The following is a 15,672-nucleotide window of genomic DNA, read 5'->3' as shown; positions in this document are numbered from 1 at the left end:
TGTATTGTACTTTCCCAAGCGCTTAGTACAATGCTCTGCCCATATAAGCGCTTAATAAATACAGTTGAATAAAGACAGCCCTTGTCCCACATAGTAATAATAATAACATCCGTGGTATTTGTTAAGAATTTACTGTGTGCCAGGCATTGTAGTAAGTATACAAGCAAATTGGGTTGGACCTGTCCAACTGTCGTCCCCCTCCCCCACGTGGGGCTCACAGTCTCAATCCCCATTTTTCAGATGAGGTAACTGCGGCCCAGAGAAGTGAAGTGAGTTGGCCGAGGCAACACAGCAGACAACTGGTGGAGCCGGGATTAGAACCCATGACCTCCTGACTCCCTGGGCCGCGCTCTATCCACTACTCCGTGCTGCTTCTCATAATAATAATAATAGTATTTGTTAAGCACTTACTATGGGTCAAGCACTGTTCTAAGCACTGGGGTAGATACAAGCTAAGCAGGTTAGATACAGTCCCTGTCCCACATGGAGCTCATGGCCTTAATCTCCATTTTACCGATGAGGTAACCGAGTCCCTACATGGGGCTCACAGACTAAGTAGGGCTGAGAACAGGTGTTGAATCCTCATTTACAGATGAGGAAACTGAAGCCCAAAGTAGGTAAGTGACTTGCCCAAGCTCCTATGGCAGGCAAGTGGCAGAACAGGGATTAGAACTCAGGCCTTCTGTCTCCCAGGCCCAGACTCTTTCCATTAGGCCATGCTGCCTCTCAAGGGGAAAAACAAATAAATGTTCGATTGAACTGTGAATTATTTACCCAAAGGTTGAAGGCAACCATAAATGGGAGTTGGTTTTCAGGTTTGAGGTAGGAGTAGGAGTGGGGGAATTCAATCAATCAATCGAGCGATCGTATTCATTCATTCAATCGTATTTATTGAGCGCTGTGTGCAGAGCACTGTACTAAGCGCTTGGAAAGAACAATCCGGCAACAGACAGAGACAATCCCGGCCCAACAACGGGCTCAAGCACCTGGAAGTGTACAGTATAACAGAATTGGTAGATACGTTTCCTGCCCACAGCGAGCTTACAGTCCAGAGGGGGCGAGGGGAATTCATCAATTAATTAATCAAGCAGTGGTATTTATTGAGTGCTTCGTGGGAGCAGAGCACTGTACGAAGCACTTGGGAGAGCCCTGTGTAATAGAGTTGGCATACATGATCCCTGCCCACAAGGAGATTAGAGTCTAGATGGGGAAACGGACATTACAATGAAGTACAGAGTGGAATAATGGAGGACGTAAAGAGTTGGATCCTAGTGCTGTAGGGCTGAGGGTAGTTGGGTGGGCGGGGGCCTCGGATGCCAAGCTTGTCCCCCCTCTCTCCTTCCCCTCTCCAGGTGGCTGCCTGAATCGGCTCGCTGGCTCCTCATCCACAACAAGCCGCAGATGGCTGTGAAGAGCCTCCAGAGAGTGGCGAGGATCAACGGGAGAGCGGAAGAAGGAGAGAAAATCACCCTCGAGGTGCGAGAGAGAGAGAGACTTTGTGCCCACCCTGTCCCGGGCCCCCGGCTCCCGGCCCCCAGCAGCTGCAAACGGTCCCCCGCCCCTCTGGCAGACACTACTCCAAGTCCCCGGGTGGAGCCCGGGCCAGGGAGCCGGGGCCGGCCTTGGCCTGCATCACTACCGTTCATCCATTCGTTCATTCAGTCGTATTTATTGAGCGTTTACTTGGGGCGGGGCATCATACTAAGCGCCTGGGAGAGTACAGTACAACACTAAACAGTCACATTCCCTGCCCACAGCGGGTTTACAGTCTAGAGTGGGGGAGACAGATATCAGTACAAATAAATAAAATAGCAGATATATATAAAATAACAGATATTCCATAAGTGTTGTGGGGTTGGGAGGGGGGAAGAGCAAAGGGAGCAAGTCGGGGTGATGCAGAAGGGAGTGGGAGAGGAGGGAAAGTGGGGCTTAGTCTGGGAAGGCTTCTTGGAGGAGATGGGCCTTCAGTAAGGTTTTGAAGGGGGAGGAGAGTAATTGTCTGGCAGATTTGAGGAGGGAGGGCATCCCAGGCCAGAGGCAGGACGTGGGGCAGGGGTCGGCGGCGAGACGGGCGAGATCGGGGCACGGTGAGAAGGTTAGCACTAGAGGAGCGAAGTGTGCGGGCTGGGTCGTAGAAGGAGAGAAGTGAGGTGAGGTAGGAGGGGGTGAGGTGATGGACTGCTTTAAAGCTGACCGTGAGGAGTTTCTGTTTGATGTGGAGGTGGATGGGCAACCACTGGAGATTTTTGAGGAGGGGGATGACAAGTCCTGAACGTTTCTGTAGAAAGATGATCCGGGCAGCGGAGAGAAATGTGGACTGGAGTGGGGAGAGGGAGGAGGTTGGGAGGTCAGCAAGGAGGCTGATGCAGTAATAATAACGTCGGTATTTGTTAAGCGCTTACTATATGCAGAGCACCGATCTAATCTAGGAGGGATAGGATGAGTGATTGTATTATCGTGGTAGCAAGTTGGGTGGAGAGGAAAGGGTGGATTTTAGCGATGTCGTGAAGGTGGGACCGACAGGATCGAAGGATTAAATATTCATTCAATCGTATTTATTGAGTCCTTACAGTGTGCAGAGCACTGTACCGAGCGCTTGGAAAGTACAATATAGCAATAGAGAGAGACAATCCCTGCCCACAACGGGTGGGTTGAATGAGAGGGACGAGACAAGGAAAAGGCCAAGGTTACGGGTTTATTCATTCATTCATTCATTCAATAGTATTTATTGAGCGCTTACTATGTGCAGAGCACTATACTAAGCACTTGGAATGTACAAATCGGCAACAGATAGAGACAGTCCCTGCCCTTTGACGGGCTCACGGTCTAATCGGGGGAGACGGACAGACAAGAACAATGATAAGAAATAGAAACAAGGGGAAGAACATCTCATTAAAGCAATAGCAAATAAATAGAATCAGGGTGATGTACATCTCATTAGCAAAATAAATAGGGTAATGAAGATATATACAGTTGAGCGGACGAGTACAGTGCTGAGGGGATGGGACGGGAGAGGGGGAGGAGCAGAGGGAAAGGAGGGCTTATGAGACGGGAAGGATGGTGGTGCCGTCTACAGTGATGGGAAAGTCAGGGAGAGGACAGGGTTTGGGTGAGAAGATAAGGAGCTCTGTTTTGGACATGTTACGTTTGAGGTAACGGGAGGACATCCAAGTAGAGATGTCTTGAAGGCAGGAGGAGATGCAAGCGTGGAGAGAGGGAGAGAGGACGGGGGAGGAGATATAGATTTGGGAGTCAACGGTATAGAGATGGTAGTTGAAGCCATGGGAGCGAATGAGTTCTCCAAGGGAATGGGTGTAGATGGAGAATAGAAGGGGACGGAGAATTGACCCTTCTACACAGTTTGGAGGCGGGAATGGGAGGAGCGGGAGTGGGAGGAGGAAGAGAAGAGACCGAGAATGAACGGCCAGAGAGATAAGAAGAGAACCAGAAGAGGTCAGAGGCAGTAAAAGCAAGGTTGGATAACGTTTCCATGAGAAATGATTAAGATGATGTGCCCCGGCCAGGTGGTGAATTTCCACATGGAGAAGGAGCTGGACGCCATGAACTCGTCCCCGTTTATCTCCGACCTCTTCCACACCCCGACCATGCGCATGGTGACCTGCTGCATCATGCTCCTGTGGTAAGTACTTCTCATCTTGGGGTTCCCGAGGTGTCCCCCAACCCCTCCGCCCTCCCAGGCCCCTTCAGAAGAACCAAGTGGCCCTTTCAGGGCTCGATTCAGAGTTTCCAAGTCATCCCATTGATTTTAAAGCACTCAATCAGCTCGCCTTCTCCTATCTCACCTAACGATCGCCTACATCTACTCCTCCTAGAGAAGGAGCGTGGCTCAGTGGAAAGAGGGCTTAGGAGTTAGAGGTTGCGGGTTCTAATGCCGGCTCTGCCACTTATCGGCTGTGTGATTTTGGGCCAGTCACTTCACTTCTCTGGGCCTCAGTTCCCTCATCTGTAAAATGGGGATGAAGACTGGGAGCCCCATGTGGGACAACCTGATCACCTCGTATCCCCCCAAGAGCTTAGAACAGTGCTTGGCACGAGGTAAGCACTTAACAAATACCGTCGTCATCATCATTGTTTCAGCCCAGCCCACACAATCCACTCCTCTAGCACCAGGTCACTCACTGGGCCCCGATCTCATCTATCTCGTTGCTGACCCCTTTCCCACATCCTCTCCCCTAGCTTGGAACTCCCTCCCCCTCCATATATGCCAGATCACTGCGTTCTCCACCTTGAAAGCGTAAATAAGGTCACGTCTCCTCCAAGAGGCCTTCCCCAATTAAGCCCTCTTTTCCCCAGCTCCCTCTCATTCATCCACTCGTTCAATCGTATTTATTGAGCACTTACTGTGTGCAGAGCGCTGTACCAAACACTTGGAAAGTACAATCTCCCTTCTGCATTGTCTCTGCCTCTGGATCTGACGTTTGGACATTTGTTATTTGCCCCGACTCCAGACCACCTGGGTACAGATCTTTAAATTTTATATTATAAATTACTTATTTATTTCTATTAATGTCTGTCTCCCCCTCTAGACTGTGAGCTCATTATAGGCAAGGACTCTGCTAATTATGTAGTATTGTACCCTCCCAAGTGCTTAGTACAGTGCTCTGCCCACCATAAGCTCTCAAAAGACCATTGATTCATCAACTGTTTGATCTCACTTCTGGATCTGGAAGTTTCTGGGGCCAGAGGCTGGAATATCGGAATGGCTGCTTTGTCACTGGACCATCCACTTCCACATCAAACAGAAACTCCTCACCGTCGGCTTCATTTCGAGCACTCGATCACTTTGCCCTGTCTTATTTTACTTCCCTGAAGTATTGTGGCTCAGTGGGAAGAGCCCGGGCTTGGGAGTCAGAGGTTATGGGTTCAAATCCCTGCTCTGCCACTTGTCAGCTGTGTGACTGTGGTCAAGTCACTTAACTTCTTTGGGCCTCAGTTCCCTCATCCGTAAAATGGAGATTAAGACTGTGAGGCTCACGTGGGACAACCTGATTACCCTGTATCTCCCCCAGCGCTTAGAACTGTGCTCTGCACATAGTAAACACTTAACAAATACCAACTTTATTATTATTATTATTCCCTGATTTCCTACGCCAACCCAGCCCGCACACTTTACTCCTCAAATGCCAAGCTACTCACCGCACCTCGATCTTGTCTGTCTCACCTCCAGCTCCTTGCCCACATCCTGCCTCTGGCCTGGAAATCCCTCCGCCTTCATATCTGACCGACCATCACTCTCCCTACCTTCAAAGCTCTCTTAAAATTACATCTCCTCCAAGAGGCCTTCCCTGACTAACACCTCATTTCCCCATCCTCTTTGCCTTTCATTTGCCTATGAGCTTGTTCTGTACCCCTTAAGTACTTTGATATTCCACCCCCAGCCCTACAGAATTTATGTCCTTGTCCTCATACTCCACTGCTTCCCCTTTCTGTAATTTATTTAAATGTCGGTCTCCCCGACTAGATTGTTAAGCTGCTTGAGGGCAGGGTTCATGTCTACTCACTCTACTGTATTGGCTCTGCCAAGAACTTAGTTTGGTGCTCTGCGAAGAATAAGCGCTCAGTAACTACCAGCGTGGCCTACTGGAAAGAGTGCAGGCCTAGGAGTCAGAAGGACCTGGATTCCAATCCTGACTCTGCCACTTTTTTGCTGTGTGACCCTCGGCAAGTTCCTTCTCTTCTCTGTGCCTCATTTCCCTCATCTGTAAAATGGGGGTTAAGATTGTGAGCCCCATGTGGGACCTAGGTTGTGTCCATCCTGATTTTCTTGGATTCTACCCCCGTCTGGATTTGTGAGTCAGAAGACCTGGGTTCTAATTCCCCTTCAGCTCCTTGTTTGCTGTGTGAAGTCATTGCTTAGGCAAGTCATTCAACTACTTTGGAGCTTAGTTTCCTCTTAATAATAATGATAAAAATAAATGTGATATTAAGAGTTTACTATGTGCCAGGCACCCTTCTAAGCAATGGCATAGATACAAGATACAAGCGCTTGGGAGAGTACGATGGAACAATAAACAGACCCAGGGACTGGTGCCCAACCTGATTTCCTCGTATCCACCCCAGTGTTTAGTGCCGTGCTTGGCACGTAGTAAGTGCAAAACAATAATTATTATCATTAAACCGGGGATCGCTTCTGTCATCCTCAGGTTCGTCTGCTCCTTCGCCTACTACGGCCTGGCCATGGACCTAGAGAAATTCGGGCTGAACGTTTACTGGATTCAAGTGCTGTTCGCTGCCGTGGACGTGCCCGGGAAGCTGGCGGCCGCTTTGGGGATATTCTGGTTTAGCCGCCGCTTCACCCTGCTCATCTTCCAGCTCCTGGCGGGAAGCATGATCATTGGCAGCATATTCATCCCACCCGGTGAGCCTTTCCGGTCCACCGCCCGGAGGCGTGGAGAAGCAGAGTGGCTTAATGGAAAGAGCCCGGGCTTGGGAGTCAGAAGGGCCTGGGTTCTAATCCTGGCTCCGCCACTTGTAAGCTGTGTGACTTTGGGCAAGTCACCGAGACACTTCTCTGTGTCTCAGTTCCCTCATCTGTAAAATGGGGATTAAGACTGTGAGCTCCACGTGGGACAACCTGATTACCTTATACCTATCCCAGTGCTTAGATCAGTGTTTGGCACATAGTAAGCGCTTAACAAATACTATCATTATTATTATTATTATGTCTACTAGGGGAGGAGCCCTGGTCTGAGGGCTTGGGAGAGGGCCAGTCCAGCAGGAGACAGGATGCCTGCCCTCAAGACTGTAAGCTCTTTGTGGGCAGGGAATGTGTCTGCTTATTGTTCTATTGGACTCTCCCAAGCGCTTAGTACAGTGCTCTGCACACAGTAAGTGCTCAATAAATACGATCAGCTGATTGACCAACTGAATCAAGGAGCCTCCAATCGGGCAAGGGAGACGACTTGAAAATCAATACAAAGAAGCAGCGTGGCCTGAGAGTGAGTCAGAAGGACCTGAGTTCTAATCCCGGCTCTGCCACTTGTCTGCCGGGTGACCTCGAGCAAGTCACTTAACGTCTCTGGGCCTCAGTCACCTCATCTGTAAAATGGGGATTAAGACCGCGAGCCCCATGTGGGACAGGGACTGTGTCCGACTTGATTAGCTTGTGTCTGCCCCAGTGTGGCCTACTGGATAGAGCACAGGCTGGGAGTCAGAATAATAATAATAATGTTGGTATTTGTTAAGCACTTACTAGGTGCTGAGCACTGTTCTAAGCGCCGGGGGGGATATAGGATAATCAGGTTGTCCCACGTGGGGCTCACAGTTTACATCCCCATTTTACAGATGAGGTAACTGAGGCACGGAGAAGTGAAGTGACTTGCTCGAAGTCACACAGCTGACAGGTGGTGGAGCCGGGATTAGAACTCATGACCTTTAACTCCTAAGCCCGGGCTCTTTCCACTGAGCCACATTGCTTCTCTAAGGACGTGGGTTCTCATCCCCGCACAGCCACTTTTCTGATGTGTGACCTTGGGTGAGTCACTTTGCTTTTCTGGGCCTTGGTTACATGATCTACAAAATAGAAGTGGGACAGGGACTGTGTCCAACCCAATCATCTCGTATCTATACCGGTGCTTAGTACAGTGCTTGACACATAGTAAGCGCTTAGCAAATACCACAATCATCATAACTTAGTCCAGGGTCTGGCACATAGTAAGTGCTTAACAAATAATACAATTGTTATTATTCATTCCTTCATTCGTTCAATGGTATTTACTGAGCATTTACTGTGTGCAGAGCACTGTACTAAGCATTTGGGGAAGTACGATAGAATGATAAAAGGACACATTCCCTGCCCTCAGTGAGTTTGCAGTCTAGAGTGAGGGGAGACAGGCAACAGGACAAATAAAGAAATGACAGATATGTACATAAGTGCTGCGGGTCTGGGAGGGCGGAAGAACATGTGCTTATTGAAGGCCCATCTCCTCCAAGAAGCCTTCCCTGACTGAGTCCTCCTCTCCTCTTCTCCCACTCCCTTCTGCGTTGCCCTGATTTGTTCCCTTCATTCATCCTCCTTCCCATCCCCACAGCACCTGTGCATATATCTGTGTATATATGTATTTTCTTTATTTACAAAATCAATGTGGTATTTGTTAAGCGCCTACTATGTGCCCGACATTGTACCAAGCGCTGGGGTAGGTACAAGATAATCAGGTGGGACACGGTCCCTGTCCCACGTGGGACTCAGTCTCGATCCCCATTTTTCAGAGGAGGCCCAGAGAAGTGAAGCGACTTGCCCAAAGTCACAGAGCCGACAAGCGGCGGAGCCGAGATTAGAACCCATGACCTCCTGACTCCCAGGTCCGTGCTCTATCGGCTGCGTCATGCATGTCTGTCTCCCCCTCTAGACCGCAAACTCGTTTGGGCAGGGAATGTGTCTGTTAATAATAATAATAATAATAATAATAATAATGGTGGTATTTGTTAAGCGCTTACTATGTGCAGAGCACTGTTCTAAGCGCTGGGGGAGATACAGGGTCATCAGATTGTCCCACGTGAGGCTCACAGTTAATCCCCATTTTACAGATGAGGGAACTGAGGCACAGAGAAGTGAAGTGACTTGCCCACAGTCACACGGTTGACAAGTGGCAGAGCCGGGATTCGAACCCATGACTTCTGACTCCCAAGCCCAGGCTCTTTCCACTTAGCCACGCTGCTTCTCGTTATGCCTTACTCTCCCAAGAGCCAAGTTCAGCGCTTTGCACACGGTAAGTGCTCAATAAATATGACTGACTGACTGACTGACTGACTGACTGACTGACTGACTGAATGAACGAACGAACGAATGAACAAAGAGAGCCAGTCGTAATAGGGCTTGGGAGTCAGAGGTCATGGGTTCAAATCCCGACTCAGCCACTTGTCAGCCGTGTGACTTTGGGGAAGTCACTTCACTTCTCTGGGCCTCAGTTACCTCATCTGGAAAATGGGGATGAAGACTGGGACACCCCCCCCCCCCCCAACCTGATCACCTTATATCCCCTCCAGCACTTACAACAGTGCTTGGCACATAGTAATCGCTTAACAAATGCCATCACTATTATTAATATTATTACTCAAGGGCCCTTCCACAACGTGGCTCAGTGGAAAGAGCCCGGGCTTAGGAGTCAGAGATCATGGGTTCTAATCCCGGCTCCGCCACTTGTCAGCTGTGTGACTTTGGGCAAGTCACCACTTCTCTGTGCCTCAGTTCCCTCATCTGGAAAATGGGGATGAAGACTGTGAGCCCCCCCCCCCCGGGGGGGACAACCTGATGAACTTGAATCTCCCCCAGTGCTTAGAACGGTGCTCGGCACAGAGTAAGCGTTTAACAAATACCAACATTATCATTACTATTAAGGCCTTGCTGCTTCTTCCCTCAGGCATGTCCATCCTGCAGAGCATCTTGGCCCTGATGGGGAAAGGTTTTCTGGCCAGCGCCTTCACGTGCCTCTATCAGTACACCCTGGAGCTCTTCCCCACCGAAATCAGGTAAGGGGGCCAGACCGGGCCCAGCCACCTCAGAGCGGGGCCTTCCGCCAGTCAAAGGCCCCTGCAGAGAGTCAGGGACCGGCTTTCGCCCAGCCTCCCCCTCATTCATTCATTCGATCATATTTATTGAGCGCTCACTGTGTGCAGAGCACTGTACGAAGCACTTGGGAGACTACAAGATGACAATAAAGAAGATACGGTCCCTGCCCACGATGAGCTTACGGTCTAGAAGCAGCGTGGCGCGGGGGAAAGAGCCCGAGCTTGGGAGTCAGAGGTCATGGGTTCGAATCCCGGCTCTGCCACTTGGCAGCTGTGTGACTGTGGGCGAGTCACTTCACTTCTCTGGGCCTCAGTGACCTCATCTGGAAAATGGGGATTAAGACTGTGAGGCCCGGGTGGGACAACCTGATTACCTTGTATCTCCCCCAGCGCTTAGAACGGTGCTCTGCACATAGTAAGCGCTTAACAAATACCAACATTATTATTATTATTATTAGACGGGGAGACGGACGTTAGTAGAGATGAATAAATTACAGATATGGACATAAGTGCTGGGGCTCTTGGGTGACGCCTCGGCCACCGTCGGGCCTCGACCTCGGCCCCCGACCCCCCCGGCCTCCGCCCCTCTCCAGGCAGATGGGGATGGGCGCCGGTTTCTTCAGCTCCCGAATGGGCTCCCTGATGGCTCCCTTCATCTACGTCGTCGGCTCCCACGTGCCCATCCTGCAACCGGTCCTATTTGGAGCCGCCCCGCTGCTGTCCGTGTTCGCCGTCTGCTTCCTCTTCGACACCCGGAACCTGCCGCTGCCGGAGACCGTCCAGGAGGTCGAGGGCAGGTGGGTCTTCCCGACTCTAACAGTAAAAATAACGATAATGATGATCGTTAGGCACTTGCTACGTGCCAGGCACTGTATTAAGCAGCGTGGCTCAGTGGAAAGAGCCTGGGCTTCGGAGTCAGAGGTCATGGGTTCGATTCCCGGCTCCGCCACTTGTCAGCTGTGTGACTGTGGGCAAGTCATTTAACTTCTCTGTGCCTCAGTTACCTCATCTGTAAAATGGGGATTAACTGTGAGCCTCACGTGGGACGACCTGATTACCCTGTATCTCCCCCAGCGCTTAGAACAGTGCTCTGCACATAGTAAGCGCTTAACAAATACCAATATTATTATTATTATTATTATTACAAGCAAATCGGTTTAGGCACGGTCCCAGTCCCACATGGGGGGCAATCCCCATTTTACAGAAGAGGGAACTGAGGCACAGGGAAGTGAAGCGACTTGCATAAGGTCACTCAGCAGACAGGTGGAGGAGTCAGGATTGGAACTCACGACCTTCTGACTTCCAGGCCCTTGTTCTCTCCGCTACACCGGCCTCTGTGGCCTCCTGGTTTTTGTCAGAGAGAGGAGCCTCTGCGAAAGAAAGAGGGAGACCGCAGGCTGGACTCTGGTCGGGGGGAGACACTGTTCCGATGCTCCTCATCTTCGTCGCCCTCTCCAATCATCCCGAACCTGTGGCCTGCCCCCAGCCTTCTCCTTAATAGGTCAATCAGTCGTACTTTTTGAGCACCTACTATGTGCAGAACACCACCCTAGGCACCTGGGGGAGTTCAGTAGAATCAATTCAGTCAACCAATCAAGGAATCACATTTACTATGTGCCGAGCACTGCACCAAACGCTTGGGAGAGCACCACCCGACGGAGTCGGTAGACCCATTCCCGGTCCACTACAAGTTTGCGGTCTACCGGGGGAGACGGACGTTAATAGAAATAAGTAAGTTACAGATGTAAGTGCTGCGGGGCTGAGGGAAGGGTAAATAAAGGGAGGAAATCCATGCACAAGGATGATGTAGAAGGGAGCGGGAGAAGAGGAAACGAGGGTTTAATGGGGAAGGTCTCGTGGAGGAGATGTGCTTTTAATAAGGGTTTGACGGTGAGGACGGTGATCGTTCTTCGGGTACAAGGAGGGAGGGTGTCCCAGGCCAGCGGCAGGACGTGGGTGAAAGGTCAACGATCAGATAGACGAGATACGCCGTGAAGTGACACGCCCCCCCACCCTCTTACAAGCTAACAGTATTGGGCTCACAGTCTCAGAGGGAGGGAGAGCAAGTATTTTATCCCCATTTGGAGATGGGGAAACTGAGGCCCAGAGGAGATGGGACTTGTCCAAAGCCCCACGGCAGGCAAGCGGAAGGGTGGGACTAGAACCCCGGTCTCCTGTCTTCCGGCCACTTCCGATTTTAGGGTTCCATGTTTCTGCCCTGCTCATCGCCTGCCCACCGCAGTTTGGAAGACCAGGGCATCTGGGGAGATCTTGGAAGGCGGACGAGCTGGCCAAAGAGGGTGTCTTCACTTGCCCCAAGACCTTACCGCTCCTTCCCCGGGCCTTCAGCGGCATTTTTATTTCTTATGGGATTTGTTAAGTACTTACCATCTACCAGGCACCGTACCGAACGCTGGAGTAGATACTAGCTAATCAGGTCGGACACAGTCCATGACTCATATTGGGGCCTCACGATCTTAATCCCCATTATATAGGTGAAGCAACTGAGGCCCAGAGAAGTGAAGCGACTTGCCCCGGGTAACACAGCAGACCAGTGGCGGAGCCGGGATTAGAGCCCAGGCGTGGGCTCTTTTCACAAGACCGTGGTGCTTCTCATTTATTGAGCTCCCTCTGTGGGCCGTCACTCCATCAATCAAGTGTATTTACTGAGCGTCTACTGTGTGCAGAGCCTTGGGTTCAGTCCAACAGTGTGGTAGACAGGAGGCCTGCCCTCTACGAGCTGACATTCCAATGACCTATTCCAATTCTAATGACCTAGCGGGGAAACAACCAGACTCAATCCATCAAGGATATTTATTGATCACTTGCTGTGTGCAGACCACTATGCTAAGCAGTCCAATACAGCCGAGTTGGCAAACATAATAATAATTGTGGCATTTGTTAAGCGCTTACTATATGTCAGGCACCGTGCTAAATGCTGGGGTGGAACAACATATCGGGTTGGACGCAGTCCCTGTCTCACATGGGGCTGACAGTCTCAATCCCCATTTTACAGGTGAGGTAACTGAGGCACAGAGAAGTGAAGTGACTCATCCACAACCACACAGCAGACAAGGGGCGGAGCCGGGATTAGAACCCATAACCTTCTGACCTCCAGACTTGTGCTCTGTCTACTCTGCCATGCTGCTTCGCTGCTCTCAAGAAGCTTTCAGTTTAAAGGAGGAGACAAACATTAATACTGTATTAATGTAATTTTAGAGAACTATGGCTCAGTTGAAAGAGATGGGAGTCAGAGGACGCGGGTTCTAATTCCAGCTCCGCCACTTGTCTGCTGTGTGGCCCTGGGCAAGTCACTTCACTTCTCTGTGCCTCAGTGACCTCTTCTGTAAAATAGGGATTAAAACTGTGAGCCCCAGGTGGGGCAACCTGATTACCCCGTATCTACCCCAGAGCTTAGACCGGAGCTTGGCACCTAGTACGTGCTTAACAAATACCAGTATTGTTATCATTGTTGTTATTAATAATATAAATGATATTAATTGTGATACTTATTAAGCACTCATTATGTGCCAAGCACTGTACTAAATACTAGGGTAGATTCAAGGTATTCAGTTCCCACATGGGGCTCAAAGTCTAAACTCTGTGGGCAGGAAATGTGTCTGCTTATTCATTCATTCATTCATTCATTCATTCATTCATTCATTCAATTTATTGAGCGCTTACTGTGTGCAGAGCATTGTACTAAGCGCTTGGAATATACAATTCGGCAACAGATAGAGACAATCCCCTCTCCCAAGCACTTAGTACAGTGCTTTGCACCTAGTAACTGCTCAATAAATATGGTTGAATGAATGAGTAAGTAAGAGGGAGTACTAGTTTTGAATCCCCATTTTCCAGATGAGGGAACTGAGGCCCAGAGAAGTAAAGCGACTTTTCTAAGGTCTCCCAGCAGATGTGTGGCGTAGCCGGGATTAGAATGCAGGTCCTCTCACTCCCAAGCCCCTGCTCTTTCCACTAGGCCACGGCTGCTTCTCAGTCGATACAAATCAATCAATCAGGGATATGGACAGAAGTGCTGGGGGGCGGAGAGTTCCCGAGCCGGCGAGGCATCTGCTCTGATTTCCCGTGTCCCGTGCTTTGGCCAGGGTGAAGAAAAGAGCCGATCGGGGAGGCCTCTGCTGCAAGAAACGGCACCGGCTGACCCCAGGAGCCCTGGACCTGCTTCCTCAGGAGCGGGAGCCCTTAGCTGCCGACTCTCCTCCGCATCCGGGCCCCGGGGCCTCGTCCTTCCCTCACGAAGCTACGTGATCCCCGCAGACAGCGGAGGGCCTCCTGGGGGATGACTGCCCGGCCCGGCCCACTGGCTTTCACCGTCAGGGTCCGGGGGGAATAAAATCACAAGGAATCTCTTTGGGGAGTGCCATCTCTTGGGCGATGAGACAGTCAGTCCGTCGATTGTATCTATTGAGCGTTTCCTGTGGGCAGAGCACTGTACTAAGCTCTTGGGAGAGTATGATAGAACAGTAAACAGACATATTCCCGGGTCACGATGAGCAACAATCTAGAGGGGGAGACAGGCATTAATAGAAATCAGTAAAATGACAATTAGGGACACGAGGAAGAAGAGGAAAGGAGGGCTTAGTCAGGGAAGGCCTCTTGGAGGAGATGGGCCTTCAATAAGGCTTTGAAAGCGGGGAGAGTCACTGTCTGTCGGATATGAGGAGGGAGGACGTTCCAGGCCGGAGGCAGGACGTGGGCGAGGGGTCGGCGGCGAGATGGACGAGATAATAGTAATTCGGTATTTGTTAAGCGTTTACTATGTGCCGAGCACTGTTCTAAGCGCTGGGTAGATCCAAGCCAATCAGGTTGTCCCACCTGGGGCTCACAGTCTTCATCCCCATTTTCCAGATGAGGTCACTGAGGTACAGAGAAGGGAAGTGACTTGCCCAAAGTTACACAACTGAGAAGAGGCGGAGCCGGGATTAGAACCCGTGACCTCTGACTCCCAAGCCCGGGCTCTTGCCACTGAGCCACGCTGCTTCTCTAAAGGAGGGAGCAAAGTGTGCAGGTTGGGTTGTAATAGGAGAGCAGTGAGATGCGATCAGAGGGAAAAAGGTGATTCTTTGACGTCTCTGATTCTCCCCCACTACTCAGTCCACGTTTGCTCCTTCTGCTGGCATCCTATGTAGTAGAGGCTTACTGTGTGACCTTGGACAAGTCATTTGACCTCCCCGTGCCCTGATTTTCTCATCTGTAAAATGGGGCGAAGATAACCGGCTCTCTCTTCCTCTTAGACTGTGAGGCCCCTAGGAGACAGAGACTCTATCTGATCTGATTATCATTAGTTGGTGGTATCTGTTAGTGCTTCTTACGTGCCAAGCAGTGTTCTAAGTGCTGGGGTAGCTTCAAGATAATCAGGGCCCACGTGGGGCTCACGGTCGAAGTAGGAAGGAGAACAGGTATGGGAATCCGATTTTGCAGATGAGGGAACTGAGGCACAGAGAAGTGAAGTGACTTCGTTCGTCCGTTCATTCAATCGTATTGATTGGGCGCTCGCTACGTGCAGAGGCCTGTACCAAGCGGCTGGGAGAGTACGATGAGAAAGAATTAGCAGACAGGCTCCTCGCCCATAACGAGCTTACACCGGAGGCAAGAGGAAATGCAAAACTGCCGAGGAGTTGTGGTTTGAGTGACCTTGAATCTGTGTTTTCATAAGTATGATTTGGCTGTTTTATGGGCTCTGGCTTCCTCTCGTCTGTCTTCCTCCTCTCAACCCCCCACGAACCTTCTGACTCCCATCTCTGCTTCCCCTTCCTTGAACCTGCTGAGTTAGAGGAAGCCAAGAAGAGACCCCTATCATCTGAGAGAAATCGTCATGATTGAGCACTTACTGGGTGCAGAACACTGTACTAAGCGCTTAGGAGCACACGGCGACAGAGTTGGTAGACATGTTCTCTGCCCACAGCGAGAAGCGGCACGGCCCAGTGGGTAGAGCCCGGTTCTGGGAGTTGGAGAAGCCTGGTTCTAATCCTGGCTCCACCCCACGTCCGCTGTGTGACCGTGGGTAAGTCGCTTAACTTTTCTGGGCCTCAGTTCCCTCACCTGTCAAATGGGGGTTAAGATTGTGAGCCCCATATGGGACTTGGATCGCATCCAACCTGGTTAGCACGTACCTACTCCACT

At 50.7% G+C, this 15,672-nt stretch overlaps 1 protein-coding gene across 1 annotated transcript in view; it reads left to right on the top strand.

Annotated features, from left to right (window-relative positions):
* LOC120638300 (solute carrier family 22 member 20-like) overlaps positions 1-13,797 on the top strand; it is a 28,448-nt gene extending 14,651 nt beyond the window's left edge. The window contains exons 8-13 of the mRNA XM_039911657.1: positions 1,353-1,476; positions 3,525-3,640; positions 6,165-6,379; positions 9,381-9,489; positions 10,122-10,325; positions 13,635-13,797. Coding sequence (XP_039767591.1) covers positions 1,353-1,476; positions 3,525-3,640; positions 6,165-6,379; positions 9,381-9,489; positions 10,122-10,325; positions 13,635-13,797 — 931 coding nt within the window. The remainder of the gene's footprint in view (positions 1-1,352; positions 1,477-3,524; positions 3,641-6,164; positions 6,380-9,380; positions 9,490-10,121; positions 10,326-13,634) is intronic.
* Positions 13,798-15,672: the final 1,875 nt, after the last annotated feature.

The sequence above is a fragment of the Ornithorhynchus anatinus genome, chromosome 3 (assembly GCF_004115215.2).
Source record: "Ornithorhynchus anatinus isolate Pmale09 chromosome 3, mOrnAna1.pri.v4, whole genome shotgun sequence".
NCBI lineage: Eukaryota > Metazoa > Chordata > Mammalia > Monotremata > Ornithorhynchidae > Ornithorhynchus > Ornithorhynchus anatinus.
The sequence above is the reverse complement of the archived record's forward strand: the minus strand, read 5'-3'. Positions and strand labels throughout refer to the sequence as shown.